This window comes from Pelobates fuscus, chromosome 3, assembly GCF_036172605.1.
Source record: "Pelobates fuscus isolate aPelFus1 chromosome 3, aPelFus1.pri, whole genome shotgun sequence".
In the NCBI taxonomy this organism is placed as follows: Eukaryota; Metazoa; Chordata; class Amphibia; order Anura; family Pelobatidae; genus Pelobates; species Pelobates fuscus.
This window is the reverse complement of record NC_086319.1, coordinates 276,214,299-276,236,239: the sequence shown is the minus strand read 5'-3', so window position 1 is coordinate 276,236,239 and position 21,941 is coordinate 276,214,299. Positions and strand designations below refer to the sequence as shown.

Sequence of the window (21,941 nt, the reverse complement as noted above, 5' to 3'; positions counted from 1 at the left end):
ATACCCTGGTTACAGTGAGTATACCCGCCTCCGACGAGTCCTGAGTGGCTTCCAGTCACTTGAGTGACAGATCGGTCCGGACTGACGTCATGACGTCGGGCAGCGTGCGTGACGTCATAAAATGAGAGGGATCCCTCGCGGCCGGCGTGAGAGTGTCTAGGGGAGCCGCGAGGGATGGAGGAAGCCGACCTGCTGGAGGAGTAAACTACTGAGTCTCTACCTCTTTCGGAGGTAGAGGCTTCAGGTACCCTGACACAGTGTTATCCGCAGCGCTCCGGTGTCGGGCAGATATCATTTTATTGCTCTTGTCGTCGTGTGTTTGTTTCCGTACACCGTTTGCCGCTGACGCTTGTATGTCGCTCAGTAGCAGCGTCCTTTTGTCCGTTCTTGCAGGAGCTCTTAGAACATGCGACTGACCATCTTGGCTGTCAGGCCCCGCCCCCATGTTAAACTGTTTTAACTGTCTTTTATTATTTTTTTCAGGTAGCAGGGGGAGTACCTGTCATTACAGGCACTCCCCATGCTGACACTGACATGGACGGCTATGCCATCCATGTGATCGCAAGATCCTCGCGATCACATGGCCCAGGGGGGGTCCGGAATGGAAGAAGGGGGACTCCCTGGGATGCCAGGTGAGTCCCCGCACCGCGATCGCCAGAGTGGGATCGCCGGCGACCAGGTAAGTACAAAGGACGGCGGGGACGTGCTATGCCGCCCCCCGGCATTTAGAGCCGGGTCCCCAAGGACGGCATAGCATGCCTGCCGTCCTTAAGGGGTTAAAGTGCTTATTGTGCCAATTTACACACTGTAAATAAAAATATATAATACTTGCTATATATGTAGTTCAACACGAAAGAGAAAAAGATAAAAAAAATATAGTGTAATACTGTATATACACCAAATATAAAAAGAATCAGGTATGTATATAGCACACGATGAGCAGGTAAGAGACATTTGCTGTAGAAAGACGGTGGACAGCCAAGATCCAATTGAACAATCTTTATTTCATTTAAAATCAACATAGCATGTCATAAAACCCCTTCGCCTCACCAGTCCCACAGATAAGTTTCCAAAAGTCCTCGGTGATACCAGTTGCTGGCACTCCCGGATATTGTGTCCGTACTGGTAGGCGGAGTTAGTGACGTTCTCAGGGCCGGTGCAAGGATTTTTGCCGCCCTAGGCAAAAGTAAAGTTTGCCGCCCCCCCCATATGACATCACAATGCCCCATGTTAACTAACGCAAGTGCTGCAGTGCCGCAGTGTTTACATTAAAAGGCCTGCAGGGACAGGCTATAGTCACCAGAACCGCTACATTAAGCTGCAGTGGTTCTGGGGACTAAAGTGTCCCTTTAATGTGAGGTAAATTAGAGATTAGTGCCACGAATAATATACTAGATTGCCTACTTACAATCAGATGAGTGATGGGCTCTAGCTGCAGTCTGGCTCCACTCCTCTGGTGTAGAACAGGCTCTCTGGAGGATGTTTGTGTTCTGGGAGAACGGAAAGCAGCTCCATTTTTTTAAAGGCCCTTTACACAGCTCATGGTCTGGGCCCCAGGGTCCACCTTCATGTTTCACCAAATAGTTTGTTCACACGAGTAGGGGATGTCCTGATATGTGTGTAAGGAATGCATTGTGTGAATCTGTGTTTGTATGTGTAAGGGCTGCAATGTGTGTTTCTGTGTATGTACGGGATGCAGTGTGTGCGTCTGTAAGGGGTGCATTGAGTGTGTGTAAGGGGTGCATTGAGTGTGTGAAAGGAATGCATTGTGTGTTTCTGTGTGTGTAAGGGATGCATTGTATGTAAGGGTTGAATTGCTTGTGTGTGTGTGTGTGTCTGTGTGTGTAATGCATTGTGTGTTTTTCTGTGTGCAAGGGGTGCATTGTGTGTGTGTGATGGATGTCAATCTCTCCCTCCTCCCTTGTCACTCTCTTCTCCCCCTCTCCCTCCCTCGACACTCTCTTCTCTCCCCCCCTCGTCACTCTCTTCTCTCCCTCCCCCCCTTGTCCCTCTCTTCTCTCCCCCCCTTGTCCCTCTCTTCTCCCCCCCTTGTCCCTCTCTTCTCCCCCCCTCTTGTCCCTCTCTTCTCCCCCCTCCCTTGTCACTCTCTTCTCCCCTGCGTGTCCCTCTCTTCTCCCCCCACCCTTGTCACTCTCTTCTCCCCCTCTCCCTCCCTCGACACTCTCTTCTCTCCCCCCCTCGTCACTCTCTTCTCTCCCTCCCCCCTTGTCCCTCTCTTCTCTCCCCCCTTGTCCCTCTCTTCTCCCCCCCTTGTCGCTCTCTTCTCCCCCCCTTGTCCCTCTCTTCTCCCCCCTCTTGTCCCTCTCTTCTCCCCCTCCCTTGTCACTCTCTTCTCCCCTGCGTGTCCCTCTCTTCTCCCCCCTCCCTTGTCACTCTCTTCTCCCCTGCGTGTCCCTCTCTTCTCCCCCCCTTGTCCCTCTCTTCTCCCCCCTTGTCGCTCTCTTCTCCCCCCTTGTCCCTCTCTTCTCCCCCCTCTTGTCCCTCTCTTCTCCCCCCTCCCTTGTCACTCTCTTCTCCCCTGCGTGTCCCTCTCTTCTCCCCCTCCCTTGTCACTCTCTTCTCCCCTCCCCACTCTCATTCCCCCTCCTAACCCCGTCAATTCCACTCCCTGTCAATTACTTCGCCCCCACCGTGTCAATTTATTCCCCCCCTTTCAATGTATTCCCCCCACCCTGCCTGTCCATTTATTCCCCCCCTCCCTGTCCATTTATTCCCCCTGTCCATTTATTCCCCCCCTCCCTGTCCATTTATTTCTCCCCCCTCCCTGTCCATTTATTTCTCCCCCCCTCCCTCCCTCTCCATTTATTTCTCCTCCCCCCCTCTCTCTCCATTTATTTCTCCTCCCCCCTCCCTCTCCATTTATTCCCACCCCCTCCCTCCCTCTCCATTTATTTCTCCTGCCCTCCCCTCCCCTCCCTCCCTCTCCATGTATTTCCCCCCCTCCCTCCCTCTCCATTTATTTCTCCCCCCCCTCCCTCCCTCTCCATTTATTTCTCCCCCCTCCCTCCCTCTCCATTTATTTCTCCCCCTCCCTTTATTCCCCCCACCCTCCCCTACCTATGTTGTAGCGTGGCCGAGCTCTGTACTGTCCGCGGGAACAGGGAGCTTTTGTTTCCTGTACCCGGCCGGACTAAAAGGAAGTGAACACTCAGTGTTCACTTCCTGTTAGTCCGTCCGGGTACAGGAGACAAATGCTCCCTGTACCGGCGGATCATACAGGGCTCGGCCACGCTACAGTGAGGGAGTGACAGGAGGGAGCGCTGAGCGCTTCCCTCCTGTCAGCTCCTCTCTTCATGCTGCGCCCGGGCGGTGCGCCCTCATGGACGCACAAGCCCGGGCGAAGCTGCAGCCGCCTGAGGCTCTCTACAGAGCGCTCGGGCGGCTGCAGCATTAGGGGGGCCGGCGCTCCTGGCGGCGCCCCTCCCCAAGGGGCGCCCTAGGCGGCTGCCTAGTCCGCCTTAATGGTAGCGCCGGCCCTGGACGTTCTCAATATGACGTGATTGCATAACTACGCACGGCATGATGACGTGTTTCGCCACTCTGGGCTTCCTCAGATCACATCCCTCGGCCAGTGTCCATCACGATTTAAAGTAGCCGCAGTGATAGTACTACCTGTACGAGCTGGATATTGGATATATACAAAGCGCATATAGTCTGAGCAGTCTGGTGGTAATATTTTGCACAATATCATATTGTGACGGACCGCCAATCGCTGCTTCCTAGTAGCCTGGAGTACTATAAGCACCGTACCGGACACAATAAGCAAAGTAGCCCCTTAGCCGCCGCAACTTGACTGGGGTCTCGCTGTCCTCTACCCACCCTGGACCCAAGCCCAGGATCCAGCTTCCAGTGGGTGGACCTCTCCTACTCCAGAGAGTCTAGCAGGTATAGCTGTGTAGCTTTTACAAGAGCTAGTGATCATAGCCAGTTTAGCAATCCGAAGCAGGTATAGCTGGTATAGCTGTTCTCTACAATCACGAGACGAGGCTGCATGTTGAGCGTGAAGTGAACTGATTTTAATGGGACCACACTTGGCCTTTTATGACAATCCCCATGCAAGGGGGTATTCCCCTCTGGACCTGAGAGTAAACCATAGCAGAAACAAACACACAATTACATTGGCTCTCAGATCCAGGACACTCCCATACATAATGAGATAATCCCTCCTCTGTGCCTGGGAGATAATTGGATCAGGAACTGTACTAGTCTAATCCAATTATCTCCAAGCACAGAAAAATACACTTTTCCCCCAAACACCCCAAAAGTACCCCCAAAACACATAAAACCCCACAAAGTTAAATCCCCTGATTGCCCTGATCTGGATGACGAACATATCCAAAAATCACCCAGATCAGTTCAGGAGTTCAGGAATTTCCTGGAAGTCATTTATTTGACCAACACCGCAGGCATGGTTCCATGCCCAAAACAGTTCCAGAGAATCAGGGCTTGTGGTCGGTCTAGTTCGGTAGTTTGAAAACGTACAAACTACCGGACAGAGTCAATAGTCTTACCATGGAGCTTGTTCCCCTCATCCAGACGAACAATTTCACCGAACAGTGCCCTTCTAAGTTGTATAGAACCGAATGCTGGTGATGATGAAAGTCCAGCGGTGTTCGGGAGTTTCTGAGTCCGATTTTAGTTCTATGCAATTCATGCCCAAACACCGCTGCCTGCGTTCGTGTGAACAAGATGGCCACCACCTTGTGGTTGTCCATAGGAATTGCGGCCACCCAGACGAACAATTAGAACATTGCGGTGAGAACCGTTCCAAGGTGTTAATGGGTGTTAACAAGCTCCCGGGTGGTCCCTGGTTCGTGCGGTTGTTCGGTAGTCAAACAGGACAATGTTAGAATAGGAGGGAATGTAATCTACCGAACAGACAGGCAAATGGAACAGAACGCTTTTTGAATCCAGGGACAGGGAATCTGTACCACATATAAGCACTATTCTTGATACTAAGCACTTTGATTGAAATGATTGAAATTGAAATGCACAAAAATCTGTTGGCACGGTTTTAAAGGCACAGCGCACTTTATGTTTTTACATTTTCATATTTAGTGTTTTTAGAGCTATTATACTCATAAGGTGCTGCTAAGTTATATATTTATCAAAGTATTTTATATTTTAGAGAATTTAGTGTCCTATATACTTGTTAGGGTTAAATATAGTGCTAGCGAATTAAATTCCCTGGACTTTCGGCCTGGGTTGTCAGGCAGGTCCTGCAAATTGTAATGAATAAAATGACCTAATTATGTAAAATTATTACATAAATATATACGTAGAATTATTATATATCTACACGAATGTATATATATATATGTATATATATAATAAAATTTTAAATTATTTTCATTTATACATAGGTATATATATAGTGATATATGCGTATATATTTAAGTATATAGATATATATATTATTTCGTTATCTGTGTATTTTGATATCTATATATATATTGATATAAAATACAGCTAGAACGAAATTACACACATATATATATATAAATTATTTATTTTTTATTATATTTATATTTTAACGTATTTACATATTTATTTATTTTATATTATATATATATTTAATCAATATCATTCTACGTGTATTTTGATATTAATATATATGCCTGATCCTGATGAAAGTTCCAGACGGAACTGAAACGTTGATCTTTTTAATGGAAATTCAATAAACTGTAAGTTTTAACCTTTCAAAGTCCGAGAGTGCTGATCATTATCTTCAAATATATATATAATTATATATATATTAATATTAAAATACACTTAGACAGCGTATGTGTATGTGTGCGTAAGTGTATACATATACTTAGATCATATAAATAATATATATGATCTAAGTATATATTTTATTTTAAACGGCTTTTAAAACTTTCATTTTACTTTTTAAAGGCAGCAGGTGGACTACCTGTCATTACAGGCACTCCCCTGCTGGCACTGCTGTGGATGACTATTCTGTCCATGTGATCGTGAGGTCCTCGCAAGGACATAGCGATTACATGGCCCAGGAGGGCGGAACGACAGTAGGGGGACTCCTTGGCATGGCAGGTAAGTTCCCCCACCGCAATTGCCGGCGAGTGGGTAAGTACATAGGACGGCAGGGACATGCTATGCCGCCCACCGACGTTTAGAGCCGGGTCCCTAAGGATGGCATAGCATGCCCGCCGTTCTTAAGAGGTTAAGCCTGCCCCTCATACAAATAATACAAACAGCCTACACACACACACACCATACCCACAAACATAGCACCACTGCCAATCCATATACATGCACACAACCTCAGAAGCAGCCATTCACATGCATTACCACAAGCAGCCACACACATACACACACCATCAAACACACAATGTGACATCATCCACACACAATTCCACAAGCAGCCCCCTTATACAGCCCACATACCTCTCCATGGGCCAGATACAAAATTTGAGAGAACATAGACTCTCCTTCTAACTACAGCAAGGGAGCTGTGGCTCACCTGCAAGGTCCTGGAAGGTTGCCTAATATCTCCTGCTTGCAGGCGGCAACCATGTATTTAAAATCAAGACAAGCCTAATTGGGGACATACTAAAAGGAATGACAGATTGGAATGCCCATAGACTTTAAAAAGGCAGTAGAATACCCATAGACTATAATGGAAGTAAAAGGAATGCCCATAGAGAATAATGGAAACAAAATATTTCAATGAGAAATATTTCAATTGTATTGCTACAATACTCTCCAGATTCAGTGTCAATTTTTGAAATTGAGATTAGGTGGGATTATTAATATTTTCTATGGAATGACAAGGGTGAATGACTAAAGAGAATGCCCATAGAGTATAATGTGAAATAAAATATAAACTAATTTGCCGGCAAATCTGTGTTACATAGCAAATTAAGCTTTACCACACGTGTTCCCCAAGTACAGCAGTAGATTATAAAATTAAAAGTAACTGGGATTATAGCTCTTTTCTGTGGAATGACAGGTGAATGATACAATGGAATGCCCATGGAGTATAATGGGAAGCTAAATGTGACTTGGAATTTTACTTCCATTATTGTCTATGGGCATTCCACTGCCTTTTTAAAGTCTATGGGCATTCCAATCTGTCATTCCTTTTAGTATGTCCCCCTAATTGTTATATCCATTTCTGACATGTTTTCACAGAATCAACTGCAATGTATTTTTCTATTCACTGAATAGGTGATGTAATTAGATACTGGGTAGGAGATTGTCTTGGGACAAAATAAGGTGCTATTCTGGGGGAAAGGAACAGCCACCATGGAAACCAACAGAATGTGTCTCAACATTTAGCACCTGGCACACACAATAGCACGTGATTCGCATTGCCAAACCTCCTGAATGTTAAAGTTTGTTTTTTAACTGAACTATCTCAGTAACAGAGTATTGTTGTCTGTAAATGTTTAACATAGTGTAAGTAACTGTATTTCTAAAGGTTAGCACCCCCGCCTTGTACATCACACAGTGAAGAGTGGTCACACTCAATCCACTGGTTGTCAAGATACCCAAACTGTAAGACCGTTCTAGCCAATCACCGTGCGGCTGTTCGGAGATGGCTCACTTCCTGATAACTCATTGGCTCTTTGTAATCCTCTGGGAGCTTAGAGCGTGCCAAGACTACCCAATGAACGTTATCAACGAGTATAGGTCGCGATTGGCTGGCGTCGTGCCAGAGGAGAGAGTAGCAAGATGGCGGCGGATATAGTAAGACGGAGGCTGTGGGTTAGGGGAAGGTGGAAGGTTCCGTGGACTTTTCTGTTTCTTGCTTCTCTGCTCCTACAAACCAGCTGTGCCGATCAGACAGAAGAGTATTTGAAGAGAGAGCACTCTCTAACCAAACCTTATCAGGGTGAGTAGGGCAACGGGAGTGAGTGGAGTCATGACAAGGACTGGGTGAGGAGTCAGATCAGGTCCTGCGATATACCACAATGGGCCATATTAATCAACGAAGAAACAGGTGCTTTTACAGAACAAAGCATTTGATGTATATTGACTGCCTTCATAAACATGGTTCATGTGTCTCGCGTGATAATACCAGAAAATATAGATACAAACGTTGGCAAGGGATATATAAAAATAAGGGTAGATTCAATTATAAGAGATAAGGGGAAGAAATAGGGTGAAGTCTTAAATGAAAGATGTTCTGGTAGGGTTATTCATTAAAGTGGGAATTCCAAACGAATTGGAAGCAAAGATGACTTAGAGAATGTTTCAAGTTCGGCTATTTTTACCTCAAATTCGAAATTCACTTTGAATTCTTACATTAGTGAACAATCCTGGCTGAAATGTAGGGAATTGAAAAGCAAATAACAAAATGTGCAGATTTGGAATAATTGTACATTTTAGCTTTAGTCATAGTTTTGACAATTTTTTTTTTGTCAGAATTTTTCAATTTAGTTTTCATTGAATGTATGGTGAATAAACACCCCGCTATCAGGGTTATTTGCTAAAGTGAGAATTGTTGGGAATTCAAAGTAAAATTAAAAATTTATGGCCAAAGGAGCCGAACTGGATAAAGTCTCAAAGTCAGCTATACTGTCAGTTCGGCTAATTTTTCCTTAAAACATTCCCCATAAAGATGCATTGGTTCACTGCATCTCTATGAGGAGATGTAGATTTGTGCATCATTTTTGCATGCATGCGCAATAGCCTCCCAATGCTTTCCTAAGAGAAAGCATTGTATTGGCTGAGAATATCAAGATTGATTTCAGCCATGGAGGCGGGACCAGCTGTGGTGAGACTGACGCATTATGGGAGAAAAGATGCGTAAAACCACCATTTTACGGAGATCGTAGGGGGTTTGGTAACCTAAACAGTCACTTCAGGACTATAGTGTCATGAATATATGTTTGTATTCCTGATAAGATAGCGTTTCTTTAAAGTGGCACTGTCATGCCGAACTTACCTTTCTTTAATCTATTCCTCTTCTCTCCTTCTCTCACGATCTGTTCTTCATTTCTTCCTGTCTGCTCTAGTTTTCTTTAAAACATAAGACAAAGTAGGGTCTATTTGCCTTATGGAGCTTTCTTACACCTGACCAGCGGAGGAGCAAAGTGTGCTTCATTTCCGATGGTCAGAGCAATTTTCCCTCAATTCTTACCTTTCCTCCTTGTTGCTCCGAAGCTTCCTATTTCACTTTTCCCGAACGTCCTGTCATGTAGACAGAATGCTGGCAAAACTACCGAATTGCGTCCTAACAGAATGAGAACAGTTTCTCCATTAGTGTTAGGACGCAATTTGGGAATTTGTTTGAAATGGAATTTCATTTGAATGAATGAAACTCTGATCCTATTTGTGCTGTGGCTGCATCTTGCATCAGCCGCTTAGTAGATAACTCCCTAATTCCCACGGTATTAGGGAGAGGAGGACAATAGACCTCCCCCCATAGTTATTTAGGGCCCCCACTGGCTGCTCACTGTTTAGTAGACATGCCCCTGCTCACGGTATACCTAGTAGGGGCAGAATTTACTAATACTAAGTAATCTTTACTTGATATTAGTAAATTTGTCTGAAAGACCAATTTAGGTCTTTCAGCCTTTTGGTAGATAGCCCCTGAAATCGTGGGAATTAGGGAGTTATCTACTAAGCGGCTGCAAGATGCAGCCGCGGCACGAATAGGATCAGTGTTTCATTCATTCAAATGAAATTCCGATCCGAACAAAGTCCCGAATTGCGTCCTAACACGAATGGAGAAACTGTTCTCATTCTGTTAGGACGCAATTTGGTAGTTTTGCCGGCGTTCTGTCTAAATCACAGGACATTCAGGAAAAGTGAAAGGAAGCTTCGCAGGAACACGAAGGAAAGGTAAGAATTGTGGGGAAATTGCTCTGACCACCGGAAAGTAAGCGCACTTTGCTCCTCCACTAGTCAGAGATGGTCAGGTGTAGGAAACCTCCATTAGATAAATAGTCCCTACTTTGTCTTCTGTTTTAAAGAAAGCTAGAGCAGACAGGAAGAAATGAAGAACAGATCCTAAAGGAGGGAGAGAAGAGGAATCGATTAAAGAAAGGTAAGTTCGGCATGACAGTGCTGTTTTAAGGCTAATGGGATGTAGAAAGGGGTTTTTTTATTTATTTTTGTATCTATGTTGAAATATAGAAGCAATAAGTTTACATAAATACTTTTCAGGAGTGGGCTCTTCTTCCTCATCCCTGTGGGATTTGACGGGGAATGTCCTTGTAACCCCGCAGTATGTACGACTGACCCCGGACCAACAGAGCAAGCAGGGGGCTGTTTGGAACCGCGTGGTAAGGCAATTGTGTAGAAATGACAAGACAGCAGTATTTTTGGGCAAAGTAGCTAAACTGGAAACATTACCCAACTCTATAACATAATGATTTGCAATTTCCAAGTTATCAACAAGTAATGATTAAACCCTTGAGTATGCTATTTCGTCTACCTTTTGGAAACTAGTGGAAATATCAGACAAGAAAATTGATCGCGTTTTTCACACCAAACACATTTGTCCATTTTGTACCCTCAGGCTGGCATATTGTTAGCAGTGTGCATTATACACTGGTGAGCCTTGGAGAGGGCACTGTTAAATTATGTCACTTGCCAAATACACTGCTTGCTCCCAAAGTCCAAATCTAACTCCTCTTCCTATCCTCTGGTCTCTGTCACATCTGCCTCAGTCCTTTTCTTTAATAATCTACCTTTTTGGAAGGGCACCTCAACTCTACCTTTACATGGTCCTTCATCTCTTTTGGGGTTTATACCCATTTACTCTTCTTCCCACTCTTCCTACATTTCTTAGTTTTTTTTTTGCAATAAGTACATTACAGGGTTAAGACTGCCTTTAGTGACTGTTAGACAGCCACTAGAGGCACTTCCTGCTTGTTAGGCGACTTTCGTTTTCCTAGTTGACTATGAATGTCCTCACTCTCTGCTAAAGTTCCTACCCCCATTATAGCCCCTCTACTCCCAATTACAGCTCACATCCCCCACACCACAACTCTGGCTTTGTATTCCTAGAACTATAGTATCCCTTTAAGCCAAGGCTTGAGAAATGTTCTTGAAATCTAGAAGCAGCTGAAAAAGTTAGGAGCGTGGTATTTTTTTTTTTAAAACTAACAGCTTTATTTTCAATGACCAAAAAATACAATTCTTAAAAGGGTCATTATCGTCACCAGAACCACTACAGTTTAATGCTCTGTGCAACACCTACATTCTGTGTCTCCACACTCATGGAGGCGCTGAAGGTTCCCCATAAAGATGCATTGATTCAATGAAACTCAGAGTGGATGCTGATGAACACATGTGCAATAGCCTCCCTATGCTTTCCTGAGATCATAAAGATTGATGATCTCAGCCATGGAGGCAAGGGCAGCTACCTAAACAAACAAATTCACAGACACACACTAATACTGACAAACTCACAGATTATTTTTATTTCGAGTTCACCCAGCATCCCTACCTTTTGGGAGAGCTGGAAGTGGATCCTTTCCCTGGGGCCCAGTGGTGCTGATCTGATCATCTTCAAGCTCCTTTCTCTGCTCCTTCGGCCACTGTTCAGTGATGCCAGGGCCGGAAATATGTCATATTGCGGCTCCCAGCATTACTGCAGGGTGTACAAGGAAGCAGAGCAGGATGATGACAGCTCCCTCTCTAACTGACCGGCTCCATTTTCCCTTTGCCGCCTTCCTGTCTGCATTCTCCAGGTTCCTCTGGGGCATTTAAATTTGGCACTACATGCAGCCTTTAATTGATGGCTGAGTATATCAGCCATTATAATTGCCAGCTTGCTGATGATGACTGTGCTATGAGGCCGGCCACCTCCAAACACCCTTAGTCAGCCGCCCACCTGCCTCGGATGAACAGACTGACAAATCCCAGACGACAGGACAAAGTTCTTGGTGTATGTGTGTGTGTGTCTGGGAGAGTCTGTGTTTGGCAGTTTGTTTGTAGGAGAGTAAGTGTTTGGTAGTTAGTGTCTGAAAGTGTGTTTCTTGCTAGTGCATTTGTTTGTGTGGTCTGTATTGTAATACCTTCAGGAACTAAAATCTTTTCCGATATTTTTTATCGCCAAAGTGGGAAGTGGTCCCCCAGCTCCAACACCTCTGCCACTTTTTTGTTCTTCTTGGCCATTGCAGTATACAGGAATGTTTGGCGGGCAGAGAGCAACAGCTGACACTAAACCCAACGTACAAATATTTGTGCACGCACAGGAGGAATTATAGCAGCCTTTTCAGATGTCTGGCAATGAAGGGGCTGCAGTTACAAACCGCAAGGAGACAGAGGGATCTATTTACACTCTAATAAATGTGAGGATAATTGTATTACATGTAGACATTTTAGGAAAGTTAAAAACAAACATGGTTTTGTGATAGTTTGCACACGTGCGTGTGGAAGTTTTGTTATAGGTTACTTGTTATTCAATGTGCAGAAAATTACATTGGAAAATAGTAATTAAGCTTTTGGTATATGATCTGTGAACTTTTCTGTTCCACCAGCCTTGTTATCTGAGAGACTGGGAGTTGCAAGTTCATTTCAAAATCCATGGCCAGGGCAAGAAGAACCTCAATGGAGATGGTTTTGCTATCTGGTACACCAAGGACAAGATGCAGTCTGGTATGGATTAGTGGACAGTAATCTTCAGATCTTCTTCAGATGTGACTTTCAGAACCACAATTTACCACTCTTTCTTGTTGCAGGTCCTGTATTTGGGAGTAAAGATAACTTTGTTGGGTTAGGTGTTTTTGTAGACACCTACCCAAATGAGGAGAAGCAGCATGAGGTGAGTATACTAAGCCTTGTCCTTCATCCTGCAAAGTCCATTCTTCATTTGTATGTTTGTGTTAATTTATATAGTCTGCAACAAAAACAATGCCCGTTAGAAAATCATTTAATTAACCTCCCAGTGCAGTTATTTGTATTTACGATTTATTAAAGAAAAAAACAAAAAGCCCATCATCCGCATCATAATCTGCTTGTATCCCTTCCACCAGCAGCAAACACTTCCTGATTTCTGCTCACTCTGTAAACTAGACACATTCATCAAAATCCGTTATGCTAAATCTTGCCGGCCACTTGCTTATGTTTATGTGGATATGTAATAGTTAATCCATTTCTGCTCCTTTTTTTGAGTGTGTAACTAAGTGGCATGTTTGTATATTGCTGTATGTTCTCTCTCCTGTGCTTCTGGATGGCAGTCTCAAAAGAAAAGATACTCTCCAGGGATGCAGGTATTGCAATGTCTATCTATTTATATTCTGACTGGCTGGGAGAGGGTATGTCCTTGTTACCCAAAGGACCAAAATAACGAGAGGCTGTATTCTGAGCATGCATCTTAAAAACTGTTATCTAGAAATAATCATTGTAGACTTTTTTTGTTTCTCTTGGTGTTTTCTAATCCATTGTTTGTGTTTAGAAACTCTCTACGCTTGAACTTGCACATTTAGAAATGGCTTATCTTAACGTGTACCTGTTAAGCCAAGCATATATGAAAGAAATTAATTGCATTCCAGTAGTTAATAGGATTCCTGGGTTTAATATACTGCTGGCTTTTCTTCCCCCTGTTGCAATTCAGTATTTTATACTGTGTGTGACTAAATACCATTTTGCTGGAATACATTTTAAGAACACATTTTTTTTACCGACAATAACCAGTGAGGATAAATTTCTGTCCTTGCATTTTTCACATATGGCATACATTAAGTGCCTCCTCCACAGCTCAATTTAATTATCCAAGGTGGGGGGGGGGACTTGACCCAGAAACCAAAGAGTATGGGGGGTGTGAAGGTGGCCTACAAGACTAGAATATGACATTGCACTGTAAAGAGCACCCTCATCATCATACTATACTTTTTTTCTTATAGCGTGTATTCCCCTATATATCTGCTATGGTCAGCAATGGGTCTCTGACATATGATCACAGCCGGGATGGACGTCCCACTGAGCTTGGAGGTTGTACAGCCATGGTGAGGAACCTAGATCATGACACCTTCTTCGTAATCCGCTATGTGAAACGTCGACTTACGGTGAGACTTCACTAATAGCTTAAAATTGATAAGGACTCTTTCCCTAATCGGCACTGTATGTGGTTCTTTATTTAGACCTCTGTTATCCGCTTTTTGCAGTTTCCTATTTGCATCACATTCTGTAATCTTGGAGCTCTGGCTCTGGGAATCAGAACTATAGTGTCAGGAATACATGTTTGTATTCCTGGCACTATAGTGTTCCTTTTAAGATGGGTAATGGGTTTAATGTATTTTAAATAATTACTTCTGTTGATTTATTTACTTTATTCTTCTAATATTTGTCATTTATTTATAAAATGTTTTACCAGGAAAGATACATTGAGATTTCTCTCGTTTTCAAGTATGTCCTGGGTTCTTTTTTTTACCATATTACCACAGTACCTAGTGTAATTAACCTTTCTGTCCACATACCTTCTTCACTCTGTTAAAAAAACAAAACAATTCTTGGAATCTTCTAAAGGAGATCAGTATGAGGATTTTCAAACCAATAATCCTTTCATAGCTGTTGCATACATGCTGTCGTAACTTGCTCATTGCAGTAATTAAAGCGGCACTGTCATGACAAACTTGCCTTCCTCAATTGCTTCCTCTTCTCCCCCTCTCTCAGGATCTGTTCATTTCTTCCTATCTGCTCTAGTTTTTTTTTTTTTTTAAACATAAAGACAAAGTAGAGACTTTTTTGTATTCTGTATTTTTCCTACGCTTGACCAGCTTTGACCCAGGGGAGCAGCAAAGTCTGCTCCATTTCCTGTGGTCAAAGCCATTTCCCCACAATTCTCACCTTCCTCCTGCTGTTCCCCCACCCCTCCCCCTTAATTATTTTTATAGGTGCCTCACTAAGGGACACTTTATTAAAGTAGTGGTGGGTGTTTTTTTTCAACAGTGAGCAGCCACTAGTTTCTCACTGTTTAGTAGACATTGGGCAGATTAATAATACTAAATAAACTTTACTTAGTATTAGTAAATATAGCATTTTAGTAGATAGCTCCCTAATACCGTAGGAATGAAATTCCGAACAAAAAAAACCTGAAGTGCGTCCTAACACTAATGGACAAACTGTTCTCATTCTGTTAGGACAAAATTTGGTAGTTTTGCCGGCGTTGGAACGCCGAATGAAGCAGCAGGAGGAAGGTGAAAATTGTGGGGAAATTGCTTTGACCACAGGAAATGGAGCAGATTTTGCTCCTCCCCTGTGTCAAAGCTGCTCAAGCGTAGGAAAAATACATAAGACAAAGTCCCTACTTTGTCTTATGTTTAAAAAACAAAACTAGAGCAGATATGAAGAACCGATCCTGAGAGAGGGAGACAAGAGGAAGCGATTGGGGAAAGGTAAGTTCGCCATGACAGTGCCGCTTTAAATGTTTCAAATATTAACCTCATAGAAACCCAAGCTTGATCATCTTGGACCTGCTGAAAAAAAAATTGCCAGTGTAATGTTAACTCTGTAGAATATAAAGTTTGCTCTGGATGGTGTGGCCCAGAGAATTTGCTCAGTACACTACACTCGTTTCCCTCCTGTTTGTCTGTTACCTACTTTCCAAGCTGTGTTTTTCCCATTGCTGGCTCTTCTAGATCATGATAGACATAGATGGAAAGCATGAATGGAAGGACTGCCTAGATGTGCCTGGTGTGCGCCTGCCTCGTGGATATTACTTTGGTGCCTCTGCGGTCACAGGAGACCTGTCAGGTAGCATTCCCTTTATATTTTTTTTGTAAATATATTTGTATTAAAAATGTATGTATAAATGTCCCACAGCATAGAGATAAAAATAAGCCATGGGAGAAGACTATAAAATGGTGGTGAGACACGCAGGTCTCTAATCATGAAATATACGTTCAGGAAGGTGCAGATAACAATATCAATAACAATCTTGATGTATAATGTGAGATATGCAGACCTCAACTTGTATAGTGAGTGTTTAGCACTGGGCCTCAGGAAGTACCTCTCTGAAGCGAACGAGTATCAACCCACCTTTGAAGGGTAATCTCTGATGCCCAGTGATTGTCGTAGACCAACGTACTACTTTTTATAGGGCTCCCATCTCCACCGTTGTCATCTTAAGCAAGCTATGCGGTATCTGATAGGCTCGGCACAGTCTACTCACCAATGAGTTGTGTATACAGACAGCAGGGGGCTGTAGGAGATCCCTTATCCCAAACGCAATTGTTATCTATTCTAGCTTGGTACACAGTGCCCTGGTAGGTCTTTCTCTTTTCTGGACTCATACGTTCCTCTTCTACAGCTATGCCATAGAAATGTGAAAAGTAAACTGCAGTGAAAGAAGAGAAAAGAAAAGAACATGAGGGGCATACCCATTATTATTTCATGTGCTGCACAAACTGATTCAAAAATCCTAGTGTCCACTCCTTCGAGAACAATAACCAGTTTTGTTTCTCAAGCCTTTAATTTATTAACTCAATCTTTAACTGGGGAAATTTAACTTGATCCATTCTTCTGTCAGTTTGCAGTTGCATGGAAACTGGTGAATATTGTGTATTGTTTCACTATGTGAACCTATTAAAATGCCTATTTCCTTTCAAAATTCCTATTGCTATATTTTTATTTTTTTTATTCCTGCCCAGCAGTTAATCACCTAAACAATCATTAGTTACAGGTGGAGGAAAAAAATGATTCTCGGGTGCAAACACAATCTTTCTCTTTAGCCACGTGTTAGAAATTATCACGCATGTGTGATGTCATGCCTATGTGCACATCCACTAATTCTCTTAGGATTTTATTACAAAATAGCGTCATTCAGAGTTATCCTTAGAAAGGAGAAAACAGAAGAGACCTGGAAGCCTGAAAGGGGCACTCACAGGCAAGGGGTTAACCCTAAAGGAACTACAAAAGTAGTATACACAGAGAGGAGGAGGATGAGTGCCCAAGAGTAGTTAATTTAATATATAACTTTTAATAGAGCCCTTAAAAGTGGAAGTCACCACCAACAGTGAAACAAACTTGGTAAAAGAGGAACTGTTAAAAGTTTACAGTATCCTCAGAACAAAAATCTATTTGCGCAAAAGACAGATATTTGCCCAAATCAGAGATATGAATAAGATTGTATGCAAAAGCCTGCAAATTCACGGCAGCAAATACAATTAATCATTCATAATGGCATATCTACAGTGGTACTAAGTACGATCCTAGTATGGTATTAGACTGATGTGGGGATCGTAGAGGTAATAGAGGTGACGATCATTAGTAAATGGGGAACTGTACAGAATTTATCCAGTATCCTCAATACTGAAATCTAGTTAGTGCAGAGGCAGAATTTGCCCGGTAGATAACTATCCGTAAATAGTGTGCTCATGCCTCTACGATTTATACAAACAATAAATCATACAAATATGTCATAACGGCTATACGATATTGGCTGCACAAACAATTCCTAGTGCATATTGTAATGAAAGGTGCAGAGATACAACGTTAGCCTTAGTAACAGGGTAGTCATAAAGGCTGAGACCTCCTACATGGAGATCGCTAATCCGCCCATAGCTATATCTAACCCCTTAGTTAACAGTGTATCAATATGCTAACAGAGTTCGTATTATACAGCTTTGGATGGTGCCTGGTAAAAGCCTTAAATGTACAGATATGTCGGGGATCAATCACGGTCGACAGTGAACCCCAACAGTTACAATTGTTAGAGGTATGATTCGAGATTAGCCTTGAGTATAATGTTTGAGTTAGATATGTGGATCGCCACCATAACAGTAAAACATAAAGTACGGGAGGAACTGTTCCTTCCACTTTTAAGGGCTCTATTAAAAGTTATATATTAAATTAAATACTCTTGGGCACTCATCCTCCTTCAGAGTTATCCTGTTCTAATTATTATTTGTCTTTTAGTATACTTTTTTTTATGCTGCTGCTGTTAAGGAGCACTCCTAGCACCGTAACCACTACAGCACACTGTAGAGTTATGGTGCCAGGAGTACCCTTGTGCCCCCAGTGTAAGTAGTCAAACCATCTTTACCTTAGTACGGATGGACCTTTTTACTCGGGGTCTGATGGGCACTCCTGGCACCGTAACCAGTACAGCACACTGTAGTGGTTATGTTGTTTGGAGTGTTCCTTCAAATAAGCACAACTTTCCATTCCCCCCCTACCACCCCCCTCAAAATCTTACTTCTATTTCATCCTGCTGCTGCTGGCCCTCATCTGCCTGCTTGGCTGACATCAGAAATGTTAATCTGAGCTAATCACAATGCTTTCTCATAGGAAAGTATTTGATTGGCTGAGACTATCTAGGAGGCAGATTACGGGCAGTGCAAGCCTAAGCCAAACACAGCCCTGTCCAATCAGTATCTCCTCATAGAGATGCATTGAATTAAGTTCAGGGTCTGCATGCACAGGGTGGAGACACTGAATGGCATTGCTGTACACTAGGCAGCACTGACCCAGGAAGCACCTCTAGTAGCCATCTGAGGAGTGACCAGTGGAGTGATCACTAGGCTGTAATGTAAACACTGCATTTTCTCAGAAAAGACCGTATTTACAGCAAAAAGCCTGAAGGTAATGATTCTACTCACCAGAACAAATACAATAAGCTGTGTGTTTTGAGACTATAGTGTCCCTTTAAGTTAGCATAGACTGTTGTTGGTATTTAAGAGGTTGGAAGCAAAAGAACTGCCACATTAGTTTTTGATAAACAGATTTAAACTATGGGGTTGCTTTGCAATGAAATGGGAATAAATGTTTGTTTCAAAGTGGAAATTTCCCTGCAAAAATATATCTTGCATGTAATGATTTAAAGGGTTACTCCAAGCAACATGATCACTTCTGTATTTCACTTTGAAACTCTGCACATACAGTTGTTGTGGTGGTGGTGGTGGTGTTTTGTTTTTTTAATATATATTAAATCAACTCCAGAGTGGCTAATTGACACTCTGTGCAACAAAATCAGGCTGTAGTGGTTATGATGCTTGGAGTAACCCTTTAACTTTGATCTCAGTATATAATCTAAAACACCCATGACATTCTTCAAAAAAAATGGTAGAAATAACTTTTTTTTTTTATATGTATAACTTTTTCTTGTACTTTTTGCAGTGCTGTACAAGGTGCAAAACCATATTAATAATAGTCCTCCTGTACATGTAGGAACTACAATGCTATAATGTGCCTCTTTGATCTTTTTTCAGATAACCATGATATTATCTCTCTCAAACTGTACCAACTAAGTGTGACACGTTCTCCGGATGAAGAAGCTGCAGATAAAGAAGTATTTATACCCAGTGTAGACAACATGAAGCTACCTGGAGGTAATCACACTTTCTGGCACACATCTGTATTTCAGTATTTGGTTTACTGTAGTTTTCATTTTTCTTTTCTTTTCTTCGTTAGTTGATCAGTCGTCCGAGCCTATGAGTGGTTTTGCTCTCTTCATCATTGTCTTCTTCTCCATACTGGGCCTGGTCTTTGCTGGGGTCATCTTGCTAATTGTGTACAATAAGTGGCAGGAGAGAAGTCGCAAGCATTTCTACTGATTCTCTTTCCCCATGGCAGCAGACACTGGCTGGGTTTACAGTCTGACTACTTCGGAGTGAGGAGTATTATCTACAAATGGCACTACAGGCTTGAAATACTGCTCCGCTGCCTGCCCTACTACTATTTATCTTCAGTTTGTTTTAAACACTGGGCTTTTTTTTTCTTTTTCTTTTCTTTTTTTTTTTTTTTTTTTTTTACAAGCTGCTACTGAAGATGTAATTATTTTTATAGATCTGCCTTACCTCAGAGTTCTTTTAATGTTATTTAATTTTTTGCAAATAACAGTTACACGTGAACCATACTCTTTACTATGTGCCTGCATCCTCACAAGACATTTTGCTGTTAAAGAACCAATCTGCCCCTGCTCCTCGTGTGTCAATCTGTGAATTTACCCAACTTTCCTGTCCACCCTTTCTGGTCTAAAGTTTTACTTTGTTTTGTAAACTTCTGTTTTCTGATTCAGAATTGTTGTTATAATGTAAATTATCGCAAATTGCTATAGTTAGTTCGGCTGCAGTAATTACAAGTTCTAAACAAGGAGCACTTCACATTAGTTCTTTTTCTTTTTTTTTTCCCTCTTCCTTTCACCAGTTTGCGGGCCCGGCGAATAAAAAAAAAAAAAACCTAGTTTTTACCATCTGACGAGCATTCACAATCTAAATTGGTAGTTTGGTGTAAATAGAAGGTACATTCAAAAGGAGAGATGTTTAATGTAATTCCAAATAGCAATGATAGAAGCAAAGTTAAGCTTTTGCTAAAGTAAATCATGCAAATATCCAAAGAGCCCACACAGCTGTATCTCACTACAGACAAATTACTTATTTTTCTATTTTCCCCTGCCTAAATTTTCAGCCCTGACTTCAAGTATCACCAAATGTTTGACTATGGAACTGCCTTAGAAATCTAGGTTTAAGAAAACAAACAAAAAAAAAACAAAACTTCTGACGGCTTAATGTAATAGCTTTGCCTGTTTTTCTACACCCCGCCCCCACAAAGTGGTTTATAAAATGAATTATTCTCAGGGACAGGGCTCTGCAATTACTTGGAAAACGCTATTCTAATATTTTAAGGAATTTTGAATACATTCAACTCCCATCAGGTACAGCCAGTGTTTGCATGTACTTCACAATAACTAAGCCTTCCCTGCCAGTCCATTCTGAAACACTTTGGCAACTTGTTATGTTTAGGTATTTTTATAAGGCTTTACAAATTTCTGTCCTCAATACCTCCAGACAGGGAGCAGTTTTTTGGAAATCCATAAATAAACCTCTACCTTGACTAAGTGGTAGCTACATCTCTTTGCTTGATCAATTAAATCAGCTGAGCATGTCACTGGACGTAACATACTTCTAATCCAGGGGTAGGCAACATTTAGCACAGCTAATGTTGTGGGCTACATCTCCCATAATGTGGGCAATGCATCTGAGGAGATCAACAACATCTGGAGGTTACCTACCCCTGAATTAATCATATGAGGAGAGGGTTAGGAACATTGGCTCTGGCTGTAGTTGGTGAAACCCCCAAAAAGTATCATTTGTGTAGCACTGGGCTGCCACAAAGAAACGATGAAGCTTTGTAAAGCATTAAACTGGTGAACGTGGCTTAGGCCTTGTTATTATTTTTGGATAAACTCAAAATGTATTTTTTCTAAATATTAAATAATTTCAAAAGTTTATCCAAAAGCATTAAATACTTTGAAAAGCTTTTTGAAAATTAATAAACTGAGGCCTTTAGCTGTTTCTCTACCCGTGTATTAAGTCACTGAGTGCCAGAATGAACACAAATTGTGTTCTATAGTTAATATCTATGGTCTCTTTGGCTTGGTACTGATTTGTATAAGCTTAAAGGTTTTCTGACATCTCTTGTAATTTTGTATCTTAATGTATTTATTAGAGTAATTTGTACTGTGACTGGAAAAATAAGTTTGTGCTAGTTATGCAGCAGAAAGTCTATTTCTTGTGTCTGTGGCTAGCTTTCACTCATGGCCATTCATTAAACCAAGAATGGACCAAAATGTTGCAGATGTTAGGGCAAAATACGAGAGGTGGAGAATTTAAGTGGCCAAACGATTGACATTTCCTTTCCGATTCCCATTGTAGGCTATGCAGTCCAGCAAGAGGCGTGTATGTGCTTTCTTTTTATGGAAAGGTGAAATGAGTGGCATTCAGATTTTATCAGACATCCTAATGTAAAAGTGTAGTTTACTGCCCAATGTTATGCATCCATTATACATTCTTGCAATGGGATAAAAGATAGTTGTAATGTTGAACAATATTTTAAATTCTGCAGGTTTAATTTTCAGTTTTGCATTAATTAATTAAAAATTAAACTCTGTCCATTTAAAAATAGGAATGTGTTGCATCCTGTGCATGGTCCTGTGTTTACATGTTTGTCTAAAGAGCGCCTGATTTCTTTGCATAATTTTGCCTGAAATGCAAAGACAA

At 42.0% G+C, this 21,941-nt stretch overlaps 1 protein-coding gene across 2 annotated transcripts; it reads left to right on the top strand.

The window, feature by feature from the left end:
• The first annotated feature begins 7,710 nt into the window (after window positions 1-7,710).
• LMAN2L (lectin, mannose binding 2 like) lies at window positions 7,711-21,845 on the top strand. 2 transcript variants are annotated; one of them, XM_063448602.1, is made up of 9 exons: window positions 7,711-7,879; window positions 10,159-10,277; window positions 12,483-12,600; window positions 12,684-12,766; window positions 13,182-13,214; window positions 13,848-14,009; window positions 15,582-15,696; window positions 19,152-19,271; window positions 19,354-21,845. In XM_063448602.1, the coding sequence occupies exons 1-9, from the start codon at window positions 7,720-7,722 to the stop codon at window positions 19,494-19,496; spliced, it is 1,053 nt and encodes a 350-aa protein (XP_063304672.1). In that variant the 5' UTR covers window positions 7,711-7,719; the 3' UTR covers window positions 19,497-21,845. The 2 variants fall into 2 exon arrangements, with proteins under 2 accessions (XP_063304672.1, XP_063304673.1); XM_063448603.1 differs by lacking the exon at window positions 13,182-13,214.
• The last annotated feature ends 96 nt before the right edge of the window (window positions 21,846-21,941 follow it).

Excerpts from the sequence above, each read along its gene's own strand:
- LMAN2L (XM_063448602.1), top strand. The coding sequence starts at position 7,720 with ATGGCGGCGGATATAGTAAGACGGAGGCTGTGGGTTAGGGGAAGGTGG. Across the intron at positions 12,601-12,683 it reads CAAGGACAAGATGCAGTCTG|GTCCTGTATTTGGGAGTAAA; the intron begins GTATGGATTAGT and ends TTCTTGTTGCAG. Across the intron at positions 14,010-15,581 it reads ATGTGAAACGTCGACTTACG|ATCATGATAGACATAGATGG; the intron begins GTGAGACTTCAC and ends TGGCTCTTCTAG.